The sequence below is a fragment of the Artibeus jamaicensis genome, unplaced genomic scaffold, assembly GCF_021234435.1.
Source record: "Artibeus jamaicensis isolate MK-2021 breed Jamaican fruit bat unplaced genomic scaffold, CSHL_Jam_final contig_233, whole genome shotgun sequence".
In the NCBI taxonomy this organism is placed as follows: Eukaryota; Metazoa; Chordata; class Mammalia; order Chiroptera; family Phyllostomidae; genus Artibeus; species Artibeus jamaicensis.
The window spans coordinates 22,778,893-22,799,569 of NW_026521486.1; the positions used below are offsets into that span (position 1 = coordinate 22,778,893).

Sequence of the window (20,677 nt, forward strand, 5' to 3'; positions counted from 1 at the left end):
TTGTTTCTTACTCCAAACCAGTATCTACCCTCTTTCACACAAATGACTAGGCCAACATGTTTTTTCTTTTTTTAATCTTTCAAGTGTTTCTTTTGTACAAAAAATGATATAGTTTTTTCCCTTTTTTTAAAACACCAGTGGGGAAGAGATGCAAACAAGTAACAAAAGGATGTTTTTGAAACATTATTTTCCCTGTTTAGAAAGAAAAAAAATCATTCCAATAATATTGAAAAGTCCAAGGATGAAATAATTTCATTTTCTCCTCTAAGGCTATAAAAGGCCCCGTCTGCTCCATCTTCTTGTGTCCAGTGGAGCCATGTTCCTCTTCAGTGGCACAGCTTCACTATTAAATAAAGATCGGGCCACATTCCTGGGCACATGGCTTACAAAGAAAGGTGGACGCATCAGAGCATTAAAAACCTCCGCACAGAAAAGCGGCAAGAAGGTATTTCCCTAAGCCAGAAGCAGGGGCAGGTGGAGGGGAATCCCACACCCAGAGTGGAGGATGGCAGAGCCTTAGATGTCCCACTTCGGCCTCCGTTCCCTTTCCAGAGGACTGGGGAAAAAAGTCAAAATAACATGTCTGTGAAGAAAATACATGTTTAGAAACACTGGTAAAAGAAGCTATGCCAACTTGTACTACAAGTGGGAGGGAAAAAAAAGCCATCAGAGGGATCCCATGACAGGGTAAACAGACGTCCCTTTCCTGAACTCCTGCAGCACAGCGGTCCCTTTCAGCCTCCCTTCCTGACAGACCGGAACTGTGGACGAGGCATGTGTCTGCACATGGACTGACAGCTTCAACACCACAATCCGGGCCCGGGGCCCGATTCCAGCTGCAAAGGCATTCCGGTGCCAACGAATGATGTGATGCCACCTTACAGTCCTCTAATTAGGAAACTTCACATCTTTCCCATCCTAACCCCAGAGGTGGGAGAAACAGGTCTAGGTCATCTCCAGGCTCAGACCAAATAGCAGTACTTGGACTGCAACCAAGTAACCACTGCAAAGTAGTTCAAAGCAGCAAGAAGTTACATGCAGCTTCTTGTAGAGAAGACTGTAGGGCAGAGTAAGCATGAAAGCAATCAAACCTTGCATAAATAATGTTTTTTTTTTTAATTAAAGAATCCCAGTGTCTCAAAAAGTTGTGAAAATGTGTTTAAAAAGATCAGCTAGCCTGCCATATGCTTTTGCTCAAAACTAGCCCACTTGTACCTTCCTATATGGAGATAGTGCCTTTTGTCACAGGCCTTATTATATTCTCTCTGACCTACAACTTGACCTCCTAGAGAAAAAAACCCCAAATAGGTAACAATGGGGAGGCATTTTTACTAGAGAGAAGAGAATGCAAACTGGAGAGCAAGAGCAACATTAAAGGTCAGATGAGAGACTGGGGAGAGGCTGCTTAAGAAATCTGGCTGAGTACACTTTGGTTTAGGGACTGGAAAAGCCAGGGCATATAAAGTGCATTCACATTGGTAGTAAATGATCATCCCTTTCTTCTGAATCCTCCCCCAGCTGATCATCCCCCACACCACGGTATGTAGCAGGCACATTTCGGGGTTTAGAACGGCACACAAAGTCACAACCATCCTGCAGGGAAAGAAACAAAGGAAATAAATGATAATTTGGAATAGCCAATTTAGAATAAGGCAAAGTATATATGTAGTCTGAGAATGTGGCAAGAACTAATTTCTCCAGAAATAAGGAAGAAAAACCCCTAAAGCTCCAAGGATCAGCCTAAATTGACTTTAGGAGAAAAAGTCTAATCATTAGGTCTCACCTTCCTACATAGGCCTCTGAATAGCTGTATTAGATTCCTAAATCTAAGCAACAGCATTGTTCTTCCAGTCAAATCTTAAGCAAGATGCTCAGGTAAGATGACATCATACCTAGCATGAGGGCAACCATCTGTCTTGCTTTTTGCTGGCCCTTCTGTGACTTTAGTGCCCAAGCCCTGTGTCAGGAAACCTCTCAGTCTGGGCAAACCAGGGTGGTTGGTCACCCGAGCTTGTATGCAGGCCACAGGCCCAGCCAGCTGCCCTGTCACTTACTGCTATCAGGTTGCCGACATCCTGCCAGAAGGCTATGTGGGGAAACTGCTCTATCCCCTTGGCTCCCACCACCAGTCGCTGGTACAGGAATCCCCCGATGATATACACAGCAATCAGTGACGCAGACCTGCCGAAGAGAGAGCTACAGTTCAAAACCAGGAAGCAGTAGAACTCAGACACCAAGGACAGTCTCTACACTTATTGTCAGCTGTTCTGTAAGCTGTGTGCTGTAAAGCTGGGGGTAAAAGGGTGGTGATGCTAAACAAAAACAGGGGAGCTGGTAAGTCCCTTAGAAAGCCAGTTAGAGCACCATCAGTCTGAGAACAGCAAAGTGCTCAGAAAAGAAATAAGACTGCCTTCTGCCAACAGTCACCATTAGACACACAGTTCTGTTTGTCCAAAAGTTCTAATAATCTAACGCAGCGATTTTCAACCATTTTCATATCATGGCATATATAAATAAACTACTAAAATCCTTCAGCACACCAAAAAATATTTCTGCCCATCTGACAAAAAATGGGTATAATTTCGATTCATTCACAACAGAGAGCTATTGTACTGGCCATTACCATTAAAAAAAAATTGACAATCTAAGGGAAAAGGGGTTGGTCAGTGCCTCTGACTATATATTCAGGTATTGCACATTTCAGAAATTCCTGTGGCAGCACACCAGTTAAAAATCGCCGATCTAATAGGATAGAATTAAAAACTGTCCAACTCTCCAGTAGGGGTAAAAAGCGCCTTCAAATGTGAGTACTGAGGACGTAACAAATCTCATTCTTCAAAAGTTTGTATAGTCACGAGTTTAATGAGGATTTTCACACAAAGTTCTTTCCCCTCCAATTATTTCACACACACAATTTATGCCCATGTACATCCAAGAATTTTATAAGTTAAAAAAAAAAAAAGGGAAGGCTGGGAATGACAAGGGAGAAAGAAGACTCACGTGATAAGTAAGATAGACCCCACGCTGAGGTGCGAGACCTCCGGGGAACAGGCCAGGCTACTGTCCATCTCAAAGAGGTAGAAACAGTCCTGGACTTTGCCTCGCTCCTCCGACACAGGGTTAAAATTGTCCTGATGATGAAAGGACAGAACACATATTTAAAACATTTTCTCTGGACTGCATCTTACAAAAACTCTCTACAAAACCCAAAAACCATTCGTTTTTTTCCCGGTTCAATAACCTATTTGTCTATGTACATTGGAAGATGGATGTCTGTTACACAGGAAAAGAAAAACCACTTCTATTTCTCTCTCATCCCCCCCAAGGTTTCCTGTGTCTTTTGGGAAGTCTCTCCGGCCTCAGGCCAGTCCCTTCACCCCACTCCCCTCCAGGCTCGAGGCCCCAGGGCGCCTCACCGCTAGGGTGTGTCGATTGCAGGAGATCATCACCACTGCACGTCGCTGCTCCTTGCCACAGTGGTTGTCATACTCGTCACCCCCTTTATAGATCAGCATGATCCAATTACCTGAGGGAAAGGAAAATGAGTTTTTGGGGGGGGGAGTGGAATTGTAAAGTTCAGACAAATGGGTTTTAATTAACATGAGCCTCATCAGTATGAGTTCTGTATCCTGGAAATGCCAACCTAAAACTTTTTTTGTTTTACTACAGCTTTACGTTCCCTTGTTAAGTATCAAATACTCATGAGAATCTTGATTTTACACATTAAAGGCAGGCAGCTGATAGTGCCAAACTACCAATAATGGGCCAGACCTTCACAATGGCTCACATGCGCCGAACACCTGCTAATATCAAAAGAGGAGGTTCCATGTAATTACTAGGTAGCAGGGGAAAGCCTAGATTTAAAGTAGCCACAGATAAGTTCAAAGTGGATGATTTTTAAGATTGGGGGGTATTTCTTTTTCTTTAGTATTCAGTGTGTTCAAACTTCTTTTGTGAAATATTTTACTCAACAGTCATGTGAGGGCAATAAGGACGGACTCTGTTTCCAATTTTGTACATGTCAAATAAAAAGGTGAAATGACTTTTCAAAACTACAGGACAAAGTAAATACAATATGGATCTTTTGACCCATAGCCTTAAATTCTTTATGTTACTTTTATTATATTATTTATACAAGCAAATAACACTGGGGGTATAATTTATTTAGCTGCCTAAGGGAAGAAATTGCATTACAGGTGCTCATGTAGTCTTTTCCAGCATTATGACTTCTAAGAAACATTATCACCATCATTATCACAATTTGGTACAGAAATTTTTGTAGACTGGTTTGCAAAACTTGATCTCTTATTACTTAACTGGCAAAGTTTGATTCATACGATGGGAAGCAGTCATGGTTAATATTTTCAAGCCTAGCATGAAAAACTGATTTAAGTATTAAAAGGACTCCAGTCCATACAATTCCAGCCACATTCTTCTTTTTCTGCATAAGCTTTTCACTAACTCTGGGAAATACCAGTGTCCTGAGCCTTGGCTCCTGAGGAGCTGTAGAACTAAGTGTCCTATGGCTTATAGTCTCACATGTGCTGAACTACACATATGATACCCTGAATAGACTGGGAAAAAGGCATAGAGGACTGTCCATGGGAATGACTTGGGATCAATGAATTAAATCAACAGAAAGGGTCTTACTTCCGTTGAAGATGTGAGTCTCATTGATTCTCCCCACCACTGTCTCCTTCCCGTTACTCTTGTTGATCTGCACCAGGCCTGCCCCCGAGGAGTGGTTGCCAGCTTCCCGGCATACCCTGAATATGTACATATACATTTCTGAGCCCTGGCCCACAGTGCTCTCGAAGCTGTCAGGAAGGGAGGAGAAATGAGGAGGGGGAGAGTTAGTGGCTAGCAGCCTTAGGAAGAGCAGCCTTTCTTCCTCTTACCCCCCCAACCTCTGACTCCAAAAAAGGTGCACTCAATTTATTTATATGGTGTCACGGCTGAATGTAATAGTAATATTTGTTGAATCATGGTATCTGTGACCCTGACAGACCATCCTAATTGTTGATGATGACCGACTAAAATACACCACCCAGCAGCTAGATATTCCTCAAATATCTGCTCTAGACTACGCTCAAGTGCTAGCTATTATCTCCCTGTAAATGAGGGTCTGTGTTTATGGGATACTCCCTTGTTCCTTGAAGATCATCTTCTATATCTGAAGATTCTTGACACTTCTGATGACATGTACAGGCCTAAATATGCTTATCTGATACTTCTAAAGACCTATTATATGAAAGTATCTAATGCTTTTCAAATTCCTATAAGCTGGCCTCTTGGATCCAGTCTTAGCAACAGCTCCTCTTCTACATTAGAGAACCGCACATTGCTACTAAAAACTTGTTGAGAATTTGCTCTGCATCATAAAGAAAGCATGATAGCACCAGCTATTCCAGGTAAAGAGAGGAGGTTATTACATATGTACCCCTTCCATATTCAATAGTAGCATCAAAATAAAATCAGTAAGAGTTGCAAAAGATCCTCCTAAAAAAGCTGTTCTCTGGTAAGCATCACCCACAATCATCTCCCTCCACGAGGCTCCCGGGGCAAGGGGTCCTAGGGGTTTCACAGTCTGGAAACCAGTGGTTCTGGAAGTCTGGGTGATACCAGGGGCCAAGAATGTCATGAAATCAGGGGTCTCTGGGGGTGGGGGGAGTACCAGAGGTCGTCTGGAGAGGCTGAGTAAAAAACAGTTGTTTTCTAGCCCTTTAAGGTTCTTCTCATTTTTACCTTTTGTTGAACAGCGGCGCCAGCCTCTTCAGTACAGCCAGCTCTCTCTCTGACTCTCTACCCTTTTCTCCTACCAGGTCGCAGGTTTTTTCTTCTGCCTGCCAGGATTCTCTGGCTGTGATGGCCAGGAGCAGCAGCAGCAGTCCAGCCCCCCAGCAGCTGCCGAGGGGGAGCATCCTTCTGGGAGAAAGTGTGTGTGTTGGGGGTGGAGGAAGGGTCAGAAGAGAAGGGAAAAAGATAAAGCATGTGAAGGGGAAAAAAAAAAGGTTTTCTAAATAAACTTTTTACCCCTGGCTGGTGTGGTTCAGTGGATTGAGCATGAGCCTGCAAAGCAAAGAGTCGCTGGTTCGATTCCCAGTCAGGGCCCATGCCTGGGTTGTGGGCCAGGTCCCCAGTAGGGGATACATGTGAGGCAACCACACATTCATGTTTTCCTTTCTCTCTCCCCCGCTTTCTCTAAAAATAAATAAAATCTTAAAAAAAAAACAACAAAGAGCTTTTTATCATCCACCTATCACCTCTTATTTTATACTAAACAGTTTTCTTCATTATGAAGTTGGTTTTTGTTTCTTGTACTTGTTTATTTCAAGCGTTTAGCTTTCATCCAAGTTCTTTTTTTCCTGTCCCTTAATATTCTGAGTTGGACTCTTAGGTCTCTAGGTTTCTCCTTTTCTCCGTCAAACTTATGTTGAAAGCCTTTTCCTAGCTGACTCCACTGCCCACCACCCCTGCGCCCCTGCTGTCCCCCCTCAGTGTGGGGGCGCAGTGTGTATTCGACAAGAGGATGGCCCTGGCCTTGGTGAAGAGTTAGTGTCTACAGGCTGTTGGTCATTTCTGCAAAGGTGCTTAAAAAAAGACTATCTCGACTTCCAAAGCAGTTTACCAACTCCACAGCTCTACTGGAATTTTTTTCTTAGAAACTGTCAGAAGGACCAACCAATGTAGGGATACATAGGTACTACCAATAAATGGTATTTTGATTATGCAGAAAGTGTCAGATTCTTCAGCATATGCAGTACATTTTAATATCTCTGTCCCCAAATCACCTGTGTCAGGAAACTCATACATACATATGAACTTTCGGTCTAATTCCTAGTTGAGTCCTTCAGAACACACCATGGGGGTGAGAAAAGGGAAAGAATAAAGAAGAATTGACAGCCTGAGTGGAGACAGCCTTGCCTCTTTACTGTTTGGCGAGAAGTAAGATTGCATTATCTCACTAGTTAAAGCCATGTGTAATTAGACATGCATGGTTTAATCTCTGACACACGCACATGCTACTGGAAGGACCAACCAAGTCTTTGTGCTTATTTTTCTTACTTTGCAGATCTCGTACCTAAAGAAAAGAAGCTGAGGCCACAGGGCTGGGGGCTTTGCTTGGACTTGCCATAAACACAGGAGATGAACGACTGAGAGGTATGTGCAGGGGCTGGAGTTCAAAAATACTGCTTAAACCAGTGGCCCTTCCTGCAACAACACTCAAATTTGATACTTGACAGGATCTCTTTGGAAGTTATTAAGAAAGATGTACAATAAAAACAGAGACAAATATGTTGGGCTCTGACTCAATCCGACATTCAGAAGCATCCTACAGTCTTCATTCGTATTTGCCAGGAGAATGATGGAGGGAGATAAACACAGCCACAGTACCTAAAGCTTGCATTGTCTAATGTCTCATCTCTGAAAAATCACTCACCCATTTAAATCAGAGGGAGAAGGAAATTCACTAGGCCAAAACCAGTGGTTTGAAGAAGTCCTCCACAACTCACCACTGGCTCTACAAGCCACAAGTCTCAAGAGTTTTTAGATTTCCAGTGAGTACGGTTGTCTGTCTACACCCTGAACTGCTGACAATCCTTGGGGGCCAGTCACCAAGTCACTTCACAATCTAGTAAATCCAACTGATCTGCAACTTGTGTTCCTGACCTCCAGGAACAAAATCACAGGGCCCTGGTTCCCAAACTCATTTTCTTCTCTAATCCATCCTCACACCCAAGACACACTGCGTTGCCCTTCCTGAAGACTTCACTCTGGGATCACTAATGACTCTTCAGGCCACTGCTGCTTGTTAATTTCATATCCATATCGCTAATTTTTCTGATACAAAGATTTAATTCTTTCCAATTTTTCTCACTTATAATCTGACCTGCTGTTTCCCACACTCCATTGGAACCACGAATGCTTGGAAAGTTGTCTCCCCGACTTTCTGTATTCCAAACATTAATTCACTATGGTAATACTAATAAGCTATTTCCACAGAATATTTATAGTCAGCCAGAAAGTCTGAGGCCCCCATCAACACATTTAAAACACCAAAAGAAAACACTCTTGAGTGCCTATCTTCTTTCGGGCACTGTTTGAAGCACTTTTGTTAATCCTACAACAATTCTATTGAGTAAATACAACCATTGTCCTTATTTTATAGATGAGAAAACTGAGACAGAGCTACTAGAGTGAACAAGGTCAGCCTGGCCTCAGAGCTCATGGCCTGTACTTAACCACTACATGTACATCTACTTCCTTTCACAACGGTTTTTGTGGGATCAGAGTAGGCAGCCAAAGCTTTGCTTTCTTTTTCACAAAGAAGGGGAAGCGACGCCTCACACAATTCACTGAGTACGAGGTGGAATAAAGAACTCAGACCTCAAACTTCAACCTTCCCCAAATTAACTCATTGCTCAACACACAATGTGACCAGCTGAGTTACTAAAGAGAAGTAAGAGATTCCTTTTATTAGATCTACTTATCATGACATTTTCCTTCCATTCTCTAAAGACCTAATTTAAAATTTCAACATTCTAGGCTTTCCAGATATGTTTTCCCAGGACCAGTTTTTCTATAGGGATATTCAAATACACATGTGTTTTTTGGCCTCAAAATCAGTCCCTTATCTGTTAACAGTTGATCACTTCTTTTGCCAGATTAAAACAAAGAATCTCTAAAACTGGGGAAAAAACCCGAAAGGTAACACCTTACAGTCAGCACTGGTTGAACTGCACTGGCTTTCATTTAGCTTACTGGTTCAAAGAGTAGAGGATGAGGACCAATTCATAGTCTTCTCTCTTTCTTGCTTAGTAAGGTTTGACTATATGCTGAGCTGCTTCTGATTCAGTGGCACGTGCTCCAAGTGCTTTATCTAGAATATGTTCACAGCCCAGAAAAGTAGATGTAATCTCTCCCATTTTATAAATGAGGAAACTCAAGCTTACAGAGGTTAAGTTCCTGGCCTTACATTATATAAGTATTAAATATGGACTAAAGGACTGGGGTAACTTGGATGACTCATGGCATAAAGAGAGTTGCTCGAAATTTTCTGATAAATACAAGGGTGCAATTGTGTATTAGGAAGAGGAGGAAATCCAAGGGCTGGGTAGTCTCTTTTTAAAGTGCTACAGTTAGATTCTCAAGGCGCAAGAGTTTATCTGGGTACTTTGGAAATACAGGGGAGGGCTGTACATTTTGAGAAATACTCTTCAATTTTCTTATTGTATGACAGAGCTATTTGATAATGCTAAAAAATCCTCCTTCAGAGGGATGCCCAATAATTATGCCAGGAACTGGGAAGCAGTTTATATCACTAGGTCTCTTCATCACTCTCTTCCCCACTCAAGAGCAGCCATGAGTACTTTCCATTTTTCAATGGAATTTCCACTGTCTCCTCTCTGACCGTTTCTGATATAGCAGCCCTTCTTTCCTCCCTCTAGCAACCTATACTTTTAGAAGAGCAACCCTAATTAGCTAAAAGGTTCAGTGTCGAGAAGCTTAAGAGGAGAAGGTCCCTGTCCCGAGGACAGCAGCTCCCTACAGAGAGAAAGACAAGAATCCCTCTACTGGCTGCTCTTCTCCATGCCACACACTCATTCCCCTCAAACTTCTCCCAGGGTTCTCGAAATTCTAATCTCCTAACTTTCCAACTGCTTAGACCTTCTCCAAATGATGCTACTTTACCTCTCTCCACGATACAGGCAAAAAGTCCTTCTAATGCATCCAGTAACACATCAAATGCACTCTATACCAAGGGACCTTCCTTCGCCTGCCTTCCAAATACATGTAAGTTCCCTCTGGTCTCGGGGGTCCTTTCTTCTCAACTCCCTTCGGATTCTGTAGCTCCTACCCTCACGCCTATGCCTCCATTCTGCTCTAGGGCTCCTTAGCTTGATTTTGGCTGGAACTCTGGGTAAGGGAGACTTAACGATCCGGCCCCTGTCACAGTCGCGGAGGTGTGAGTGCTCTCCAGCCCCTCATACTCACGTGTCGTGGGCAAAGGAAGCAGCCAAAGTTCAGACTCCCCGGGTGAGTACCTGTCTGGGGCCGGGAGACAGGGCCAGCGAGGGGCCAGCCGCAGACCCCGGTCCCAGAGCTCGTGTCACAGCCAGACTTCCCTCCTGCGCCTTGCAGTGCTCCACTCCGGGAACCGGAAACAGGAAGCGCCAAGCGGCGCTGGGCAACTGCTCCTCCCACTACATCCTGCGGCATGTGACCACTAACCATCTCACCCGCTTTCCATTCCCGGTTTCCGGGTCATCCTGGACGCTGATTGGGCAGTATTGTGGGCGTCCTTGTCCTATGGACTCCAATCACTATCGAGATTTTCAACTTTAGTTCCACCTTTTTGACTTGCTCTTCTACCAATGGGTCCCAGAGTCCCGCTTCCGGGCTTGTTGGCTAGGGGGCGCCCGTCACGCGAGGTCACGCGCGGTCACACGCCGGACCAGCTCTGAGTGGGTGGTATTGAAGGCTGGTGAGGGCAGGCGGCGGAAGCGGAAATACGGGCTGGGGGCCTGCACTCCAGGCCTCAGCGGGAGTTGTAGTTCTCATGCACGGTCTCCTGCTCGCGGTGATTCCCCCGCCTAAGATAGTTCAGTGCCTGAGAGAGGCGCTGTTTCGCCGTGTGCCAGCCTGGAGTCTCACTGTGATCAACCTTGGTGCCTAGAGGATAGTGGCTAGTGATTGGGTCCTGGTCGTCGGGTTTCTTAACGACACCTTTGTTCTTTCCCTTCTACATTTGAGTACCTTGGGGTGTGCTGTTATTTGTCTATTCTTTGCGCGTTTCCATTGTCCTGGAGAAGGAGCAACTCAATTTCAGTGTTAGCGCCTTTGCTAAGATCCTTTGCGGTATGCCTTATTAGCTGCCCGTTGAAGTCCCACTGATTCTTAGAGCTCAGTTGAAGTGCTGTGGCTCCTGTGCCTTCCTGGATTTACTCTGTTCAGAATCCTTCATTCCTGAATGCCCGGTGTTAGCTTGTACTTGGCGGTAAGCTGATTTCACTCTGCGTTGACTAAGACGTTGCTTTTGAGTGTGTCTCCTCTCTTTTGGAAGATAGGGACCGAATTTTGATTTTTTAAAAAAATTGTTCAAGTACAGTTGTTTCCTTTCCTCCACCTCCTCCACTCCCCTGCATCACCCACCCCCACCTCCTATCCTCAACCCTACGCACCTTTGGCTTTGTCCATGGGTCCTTTATATGCGGTTCTTGATGACCTTTTCCCTTCTCCTCTTCCCACCCTGCCGGTTACTGTCAGTTTGTTCTTTATTTCAAAGTTTCTGGTTGTGTTTTGCTGACTAGGTTCCTGTTATAGGTGAAATCATATGGTATTTGTCTTTCACTGCCTGTTTTATTTCACTCAGCATAGTGCTCTCCAGATCCATCCATGCTGTCTTGAAGGGTAGGAGCTCCTTTCTTTCTGCTGCATAGTATTCCATTGTGTAAATGTACCATAGTTTTACTAAATAAATGATCCACTCATTTATTGATGGGTACTTAGGTTGTTTCTAGCACTTAGCTATTGTAAATTGTGCTGCTATGAACATTGGACTGCATAGGTTCTTTGAATTGCTGTTTCAGGGTTCTTAGGGTATAACCCCAGCAGTGGAATTGCTGGGTCAAAAGGCAGCTCTGTTTTTAGTTTTTAGAGGAAATTCCATACTGTTTTCCACCATGGCCGCACCAGTCTGCATTCTCACTAACAGTGCACTAGGGCTCCCTTTTCTCCACAACCTTGCCATGGATTTTGATTCTTCATTCTCACCAGAGTTAGTACAGTGTTTTGAATCCAATAATAAAAGCCAAGACTTGCACAGCTCTGTGGTGACCACCAATGTTGTAAGAGCTTTAAAAGTTGTTAGTTCACTTGATCTTCACAATAACCTTAATGAAGGATCTTACCACAGTTTTAGAAATGACTAAATTAAAGCTGATAGAGGCTCAGTTACTAACCCAGGGTCCCACAACTATTAAGTTATGGAGTCAGTATTTAGGCTCTAGAATTTTAGCATACACATTACATTATACTGACTGTACGATCCTGCATTTATTAATTCATACATTCAAGTCGGGCTAGGTGGTAATCATATCTGGGTTGGGTTTGGATGTGTCCTCAAAAAAAAATTAAAGGAGGGGTTTCTCATAGTAATTCGTAACACAGAGAACAAAGGAAAAGTCCATAAACTGACCAAGAGGTTATATATTTCCTTAATGAGTGTTAATTCCTTTCTAAAAAAGTTAATATCAAATATTTTTCCATATCACTAACTTTACAAATAAACTTAAAAAAACAATTTATAACCAAAACTATAATCCCAAGGGTTCTCATAAAACATATTACAAATGACAGCATGAAAAAATCTTTTGCCCAGTAACTCAAAGTTCAGCTCTACTGAACTTAAACTGGCAGGACACCTGTATCTTGAAGTCTCAAATTTCCAAATGAATAATGTTACAAAGAGCTATGTATTCATATATATAGCAATCACGCAAGAAACTTATGATTTAAATCAAAAGCAAAATAACTTTCTTGAAACTTCTTAGATTCTACACTAACTGGACAACCTCTGTCCAGTGTTAAGATGAGTTGGATTGTTTTAAACCTCTAATCTAGTTTAATGGTGCAGGTCTAATTTTTACCTGCTGGCTTTCGTTCACAGCAGCTTTCAAAGGCTGTTTGTTCAACTTACAGCTGCATATCACAGCCCAGCTATGGAAAATCTTAAATTCAATCTTTGCCATTTTAGTTTCCATAATACTAAACACACTTTAGCTGGGAGGCATTAAGAGGTTTATTCTCAGTCTATTAAAGTTCAAAGCAAAACCAATTTTGCTTACGGGAACATTGTAAAGTAATGATTCTTGATGTTGTATGCCTCATGTGATCCATTCAAACAATAGAGAATTATATGTTTATGTCACTGTCCCAAGAAAACAAAGGTGAACAGCTAAAACATCTTAAACGTGCACCAAGCTTATGAAATCTCAAACAAAACTAATTTTCTGTACATAGTCCTGTCAAATGAAGTTATTTCCTGTACCCCACTCCTCTTGCAAACTGGTCTGTTTTCTTTCAGTTGACCTAGATCGGCTCCAAGACCTAGAGTTTAAAGATTGGACTGCTTGGGATTTCTCTCTGAGACAGTGCCCTCTCTCTTCTATCTCTAGAATGGGACCTGCTGCGACTGTGGGTGAAAGTTCTCCATTTTGGAGATCGGTGACAAGGTAGAGAACTCCTTCTCTAATAATCACTTTGAGGGCAATGATTCCAAGAGGGAGGTGGGCCATGATTTTGACTTCTCTTTTCACCATTTGACAGGTCTATTCTTACTTGGCAGCCACACAGTGTTCAGTCTTCTAGCCCTTGGACAGCATCTGATACATCTTGGGGATCTTCAAATTCAACAAAAGCAAAGCTGGGTTTCTAGCAACCCACACACTTTGGAGTGGTCCATAATTTCCAAAAGCTCATTCCAATTCAGTCTTGTTACAGTTGTTTCCAAGATTACCTACATAAACCCTACAATCCAATGGACAGGAATTCTAATGCAATTCATTGACAGCTCTTCCCTGCCCCTCTGCCTGGCTCCTGCAGATACTGTCCCCTGCCCAGAGTCCAAGAAATGGCCTACAAGTACACTTTTTAATGGCTCAGTAATATTTAGCTGTATGGATTTGTACTTAAGCAATTCCATTAGTGTTGGGCATTTAAATTATTTCTACTGACTTGTCTTTATCAGTTCATTTAACAGATATTTACTGTGCTGTCACACTGTGACAGGTTTTGGGGATACAGCAGAGAAAAAAAAAAGACAACTCTTTTGCAATGAGTTTTCATTCTAGAATTGATCTTAATTTATCAACTTGAATTTAGTTTTGATTTTAGAGATCTTGCCTTTCATTCACCAGTTGGAACACCATAGGGCCGGAAGGAGGAAAGTGTGCATAATGGAAGTGGGGAAATTTCCAGAAATGCAATTGAATAGAATAACCTGCCTTGTGAGGGAGTGGGAGCAAGGGAGAGCTCCCCTCTCCATCCAGTTGCAAATAACTTGAGTTTACTCCCCGCTTTTCAGGCTTCAGTGCCCATTCTGGGAGCTATCTGTGTCAGAACCAACCTCAAGGTTCTTGCCGAGGCAAAAGTTGAAATTAGCAGTTCTTTTTTGCCTTTCTGCTTTGCTTCTCTCTAGCCTCATTAACAAGGACACCCCCCCCCCCACACCACACCTATGCCCACACTCTTCTACACACAAGATAAATTGTTCACTTCATTTAGAAAACAATGCTAGGAAGTTTGTCCTAGAATTAAATGCTGAGGATGCCTTCTGTTTAGTATAAGCAGAAGAGGGGAAGGTACAGAGGAAGATGCTTGAATGATCTAGGTATTCCAAATTCTTTCTTCAATGAATTGTTTTGGTAATTGTCCTAGATCTGTTTTGTTGTTGTTGTTGTTTGGTTGACTGAGTTGGGGGCTTTGTTAGGAGCTTTATTTTGTGTTACAGGATTTGTTCCTTTTAATCTGTCTTAGGCCAACTTAATTATCAGACCAGTAAAAGAAGCTAGAAGGGTAGAAGGAAAATTTGATCCTCTCTTACATTAGTTTCTCTGTCCTGTTATTCATATATTTAATTTGAGCTCTTGAATCAGATTTCAATTTTGAACTTTTATTGTTGTCTTCCTTTTAAAGTGATCACATTAAAATAAAATGAAATAATTTTTAAAAGGAATGGATATATTTTTGTTTTTGGTAATTTTCAATTTTAATATAATTTAACATTTTTAGAAAAGGTGCAAGCATAGTACAGAGAACTTTCATATATACTTTATCTAGATCCACCAATTGTTCACATGTTGCCCATTTGTTTTTCTCTCCTCCCTGCACACACCCATACACACAATTATTTTGAACAATTTGAGAGTAAGTTCTGTATTTCTGCTAAATACATTGTATATTTCCTAAGAATAAGGACATTCTCTTACATTAGCACAGTATAATTATGAAAATTAAGAACTGTAACAGATACAATATCATTATCTAGTCCATAATTCATATTTAAAATTTCTTCAATTGTCCCAATACATATTCTTTACAATTAAAAAAATGTTTTATTTATTTATATTTAGAGAGGAGGGATCAGGGCGAGAAAGAGGGTGAGAAACATTGATTGGTTGCTTCTTGGACACTCTGACCAGGACCGAACCTGTCACTCAAGCATGTGCCCTGACCAGAATCCACCAGAGAGACCTTTTGCCGTGCGGGACATCCAACCAACTGAGCCACCCTGGTCAGGGCGAATGCTCTTTACAATGACTTCTCACTCGCCACCACAGAGGCCAAGTCAGAGTCACACATTGCAATTAGTTGTCATTTAAGAAAACCTTATTTGACCTTGAAATTTTGAAAACAGGTCACTTGTTTTGTGGAATATCTCTTATTTGGGGTTCATCTGATGTTTCTTCATGATCACATCTGGTATGCATTATTTTATTTTTATTTTAATTCTCACCCAAGGATATGTTTTATTGATTTAAGAGAAAGGAAAGTGGGGAGAGGGAGGAAGAGAGAGAAAGGGAAAGAGAAACATTGATCTAAGAGAAAAACATCGATTGGTTTCCCCTCTTATGCCCTGTAACTGGGTATTGAACCTGCAACCCTAGGTATGTGCCCCGACAGGGTATCAATCCCGCAACTTTTTGGTGCATGGGACGATGCTCCAACTGAGCTACCTGGGCAGGGCAGGTGTGCATTTCTTGATGGGCTTAAGAAATAAGTGATGTATTTTGTGTCAGGATTCAATCAGAAAACAGATACCACACCAGTGACTTTAAGAAAAAACAATATAAAGAATTATGTTCTAGTAAAAAGGAGTCAAATGAGGATGCCACAGCAGGCATCCTCAGCATTTGATTCCTACTAAAGGGGGTAAGAGAGAAATCTAAGGTATATGGAAGTTATACAGCAGTAGCAACTACAGAATGCAGCTATGATCTCCAGGACTGAAGAAGTGATAACAAGAAAGTAACTTGAAAGCCTACTCTCCAAACCACAGGGTAGCAATTTAGAACTTTGAAGAGGGTGTGGTTCCTGCCACAGGAACATGCAGTCTACTAATGAGTTAACAGAAAAATTACTGGAGGGTGTGGGTTGAACTACCAGTGTGAAGACTGTGATGGTGGCTTCTTTGGATATTTCCCTATTATTTTTTGACTAATTTTTAACTTTTGGACACGTAAGTGTTCCTTGTTTATCTTGTACTTTTCTTACTCTAGAATCAGTATTTCTCAAAGGGGAATGGGTTCTTTCAGTAGAGAATAATGTTGGGAAACCAAGATTTGATTACAAAGTGTATTTATTGCTGCTGTGTGTCCTTACTTAAGTCCTTACTTAAGTCCTTATCAGTAGAGTTAGGAAATCTATAAATCTTTCTCAGAGTGAGAAACCAGGCTCCCATTATCCTCAATCTACTTACACATTTGTTCACACATAAGAAAACACAGGAAGTAGTTTTATAACTAAGTCATACCATTGTGTAAAGCAAGCCTACTTAACTAGAGTTCAGTATTTAAAGTTCCATTTTTTGTTGTTGAAGTAAAATTTATAAATCATAAAGTGTACAACTCTTAAATATACAGTTCAATGTATCTGGACAAATGTGTTATAACTGTGACCACCCTGTAATCAAGATTTAGTAGATTTTCATCACCCAAGAAAACTTCCTCATGCCTATTTCAAGTCACATCTTCTAGTGCCAGAGGTAACTGTGGCTCTGAAAGTTTCGCCATAGATTAGTTTTGCCTGTTCTGGAATTTTATATAAAACTTACGCATATACAATGTTTTGTCTCTTTCACTCGATGTAATATATGTGAGATTATCTGTGGCGTATCAGTAGCAGGTTTCTTATTGGCTGAATAATATTATATTTATGACTATTTCACAACTTGTTTATATGTTCTTTTGATGGGCATTTGGGTTGTGTGTCCATTTTCTAAGAAGCTTTACAATTTTAGCTTTTATGCTTATGTCTATAATCAATATTGAATTAATTTTTGTATGTGATTAAGTAAGATAGGGTTGATGTCAGTTTTTTTTCTACATGGGTATGGTCTTTCAGTAACAGTTGTTGACTTCTCTTTTCAATTGTTTGCAGATTTGTTGAAAATCAGTTGACTGCATAAATACGGCTCTATTTCTTGACTTAATTCTGTTTCATTGATCTCTTTGTTAATTATTATGCCAATAACACACTGTTTTGATTCCTGTAGTTTTATAGTAAATCTTGAATTAAGACAGTATAAGTCTTTCTTGTTTTCTTCAGGATTGTTTTGGCTATTCTAGGTCCTTTGCATTTCACATATATTTTAGAATAAGCCTGTCAATTTCTATTTCAAAATCTTGCTGCAATTATAATTGAGATTAATGTGAATGTAAACATAAATTTGAGGAAAGCTGACATTTTAACAATGTTGAGGTTTATAATCCATGGACAAGATATAACTCTCTATTTAGATCTTATCTAATTTTTTTCAGCCATGTTTTATAGTTTTCTTTTTTATTTTTACTATATTTTATTGATTATGCCATTACAGTTGTTCCATTTCCCCCTTCATTCCCCTCCACCCTGCACACCCTCTCCCACCCACATTCCCCGCCTTTAGTTTATGTCCATGTGTCTTAAGTTCTTTAGCTTCTACATTTCCCATACCATTCTGACCCTCCCCCTGTCTATTTTCTACCTACCATTTATATTACTTATTCTCTGTACCTTTTCCTCTCTCTCCTCCTCCTCCCACTCCCCTGTTGCTAATCCTCCATGTGATCTCCATTTCTGTGGTTCTGTTCCTGGTCTAGTTGTTTGCTTAGTTTGCTTTTGTTTTAGGTGTGGTTGTTAATAACTGTGAGTTTCCTGTCTTTTTACTGTTCATATTTTTAATCTTCTTTTTCTTAGATAAATCCCTTTAACATGTCATATAATAAGGGCTTGGGGATGATGCACTCCTTTAACTTGGCCTTATCTGAGAAGTGCTTTATCTGCCTTTCCATTCTAAATGAAAGCTTTGCTGGGTAGAAAAAATCTTGGATGTAGGTCCTTGCCTTTCATGAGTTCAAATACTTCTTTCCTCATGGGGGGTGGTGGGGTGGGCTGGGATGGGAGTAAAAGACAGAATACTGTAGTTGAAAAATAATTCAATTAAAAATTAAAAAAAATACTTTTTTTTCCCAGCTCCTTCTTGCCTGTAAGGTCTCTTTTGAGAAATTGGCTGACAGTCTGATGGGAACTCCTTTGTAGGTGACTGTCCCCTTATCTCTTGTTGCTTCTAGGATTCTCTCCTTCATTTTAACCTTGGCTAATGTAATTATGGTGTGCCTTGGTGTGTTTCTTCTTGGGTACAACTTCTTTGGGACTCTCTGTGCTTCTTGGACTTCCTGGAAGTCTATATCCTTTGCCAGATTGGGGAAGTTCTCCTTTATTATTTGTTCAAATAAGTTTTCTTCTTGTTGCTCTTCCTCTTTCCCTCTAGTGCCCCTATAATTCGTATGTTGGAATGTTTAAAGATGTCCTGGAGGTTCCTAAGCCTCTCCTTATTTTTTCGAATTCTTGTTTCTTCTTTCTTTTCTGTTTGATTGTTTCTTTCTTCCTTCTGGTCTACTCCATTGATTCGAGTCCCCATATTCTTCCCATCACTATTGGTTCCCTGTGCATTTTCCTTCATTTCACTTAGTGTAGCTTTCATTTCCATCTAATTTGCAACCAAAATCAATCAGTTCTATGAGCATCTTGATCACCAGTGCTCTGAACTGTGCATCTGATAGGTTGGCTATCTCTTGGTCGCTTAAAAGTATTGGCTCTGGGGCTTTGATCTGTTTTTCTGTTTGAGCCATTTTTTGGGGGGGGGGTTGGTCACCCCTGTTATGTAATGAGGGTCAGAGCCTCAGGTGTTCAGCAGGGCAGGGCAACCCAGTAACTGGGTTGTGATGCTGTATGTGGGAGTGGGTCAGAGAGGGAATAATGGTGCTTGCTCCACTTTCAGATTTCAGTCCCTTCTGGAGGGACTGCTGCTTCCCACAAGCAAACTGGGCCCTTCTGGTGCTAGTTCTTGGGTGGGTGGGCTTGTATATGTTCTAGGACCTTGTGGGTCTCTCCAATGAACTCTCCTGTGAGGCTGGGAGTCTCTCCCTGCACCTCAACTCCCACAAATATTTTCAATCGGTGCTTTTAGGCTTTATTTCCTGGTGCTATGGCTCTGGGTTGCACAGTCTGTTTTGCTGCCTGTTTTTGCCTGGTTTATCTGAACGCGAATGTGTGACTGTGGTCAGCCAGCTGCCTTGTGTGCCTCACTGGGTCTGTTTGTTGCTACCCCACGCCCAGGAGCTCCCAGTTGCCCCTGTGCACGTGGGGTCTCCCAGCCGCTGCCTGCATGCCCAGGATACCAACCACTGCTTTTTTCCTGATGCAACTCCGCCCCTCTTACTGGTCTGGATGAATGGTTGTTGGACTTCCATACAGTTCAATTTTCTGTCAGATCTGGTTGTTTTTTGTTTCTAAATTTTTGTTGTCTTTAATTTTGGTTGTGTGAGGAGGCACAGTGTGTCTACCTACGCCTCCATCTTGGCCAGAAGTCTGTTTTATAGTTTTCAGTAAGAGATCGTACATGCCCTTTTTACATTTACTCCCAAGTACTTATATGTTTCCATGTTTTTATAAGTGAAATTATTGTGAAAAATTTATTTTGAAAATGACCCAGAAATGACAAAAATGAGAAAATTCACAGGAAAGATGTTAAAACAGCTATTATCAATATACATCATATGTTCCAAAGATAGAAGGAAATTGAACATGATGAAGAGAATAATGCAGGGTATTTTAAATATAACCAAAATCATTCTCTTGGCATGAGAAATAACAATAACTGAAATGATGCAATGAAAATACACTGGATGGAATCAAGAGTAGATGAGGAACTGCCAAAGGACAGATCAATTTACTTGAAGACATATTACTAGAAAATATCCAAAACAAACACAAAGATGCCCTTCTTGCCCCCAAGAAACCCCAGAACTTGTTAGATAGGATACAATATCAAACAATATAATATATTTATGATTAAGGTTTCAGAAAGTGGACAAAATATGTTCAAAAATTTTCTAGAGTGGATGAAAATATAAATTCACACATCAAAGATGCTCAATGGACATGAATCAGGAGAAATATGAAGAAAAGTACACCAAGATACATGATCAAAAAGCTACTGAAAAGAAGTGATAAAGAGAACATCTTGCCCTGGCCGATATGGCTCACTTGGTTGCAGCATCGTCGTGTAAACCAAAAGGTTGTGGGTTTGATTCCTAGACGGGGCTCATACCTAAGTTGCAGGTAGGATCCCCAGTTAGGACACGGATGAGAGGCAACTGATGTTTTTCTCTCTCATGTCAATGTTTCTCTCTCTCTCTCCCTCTCTTTCATTCTCATTCCTTCTCTCCCTTCCCCTCTCTAAAATCAATACGCATTTCCTCAGGTGATGATTAAAAGAAAAAAAAACATATTAAAAGCAGCCAGAAGAAGAAAATATATAGTAGCATAACAAGTATGTTTACTTTTTAAAAAAGGTTCATCTAAGAGAAATAATATGGTATTTGTCTTTGACTTTCACTTAGCACAGTGCTCT

General features: G+C 41.3%; 2 protein-coding genes and 1 pseudogene across 5 annotated transcripts in view; 1 reads left to right on the top strand and 2 right to left on the bottom strand.

Moving 5' to 3' along the window:
• Window positions 1-57: 57 nt before the first annotated feature.
• Window positions 58-10,207, bottom strand: M6PR (mannose-6-phosphate receptor, cation dependent). Of its 4 annotated transcripts, none has more exons than XM_037167799.2 (7): window positions 9,997-10,207; window positions 5,746-5,925; window positions 4,651-4,817; window positions 3,417-3,526; window positions 3,001-3,131; window positions 2,055-2,181; window positions 58-1,593 (listed from the first exon to the last, which is right to left on the bottom strand). In XM_037167799.2, exons 2-7 carry the CDS (start codon window positions 5,919-5,921, stop codon window positions 1,471-1,473), a joined length of 834 nt encoding a protein of 277 aa, XP_037023694.2. In that variant the 5' UTR covers window positions 5,922-5,925; window positions 9,997-10,207; the 3' UTR covers window positions 58-1,470. The 4 variants fall into 4 exon arrangements, with proteins under 4 accessions (XP_037023694.2, XP_037023692.2, XP_053517627.1 ...); XM_037167797.2 differs by having other exon boundaries at window positions 5,746-5,922; window positions 9,997-10,206; XM_053661652.1 differs by lacking the exons at window positions 4,651-4,817; window positions 5,746-5,925 and having other exon boundaries at window positions 9,997-10,204.
• Window positions 10,208-13,028: 2,821 nt separating this feature from the next.
• LOC119065703 (serine/arginine-rich splicing factor 3-like) lies at window positions 13,029-20,323 on the bottom strand (annotated as a pseudogene).
• KLRG1 (killer cell lectin like receptor G1) overlaps window positions 16,150-20,677 on the top strand; it is a 34,801-nt gene continuing 30,273 nt past the window's right edge. Inside the window, exon 1 of the mRNA XM_053662250.1 lies at window positions 16,150-16,240. The gene's annotated coding sequence lies outside the window, so the exon portion shown is untranslated. The remainder of the gene's footprint in view (window positions 16,241-20,677) is intronic.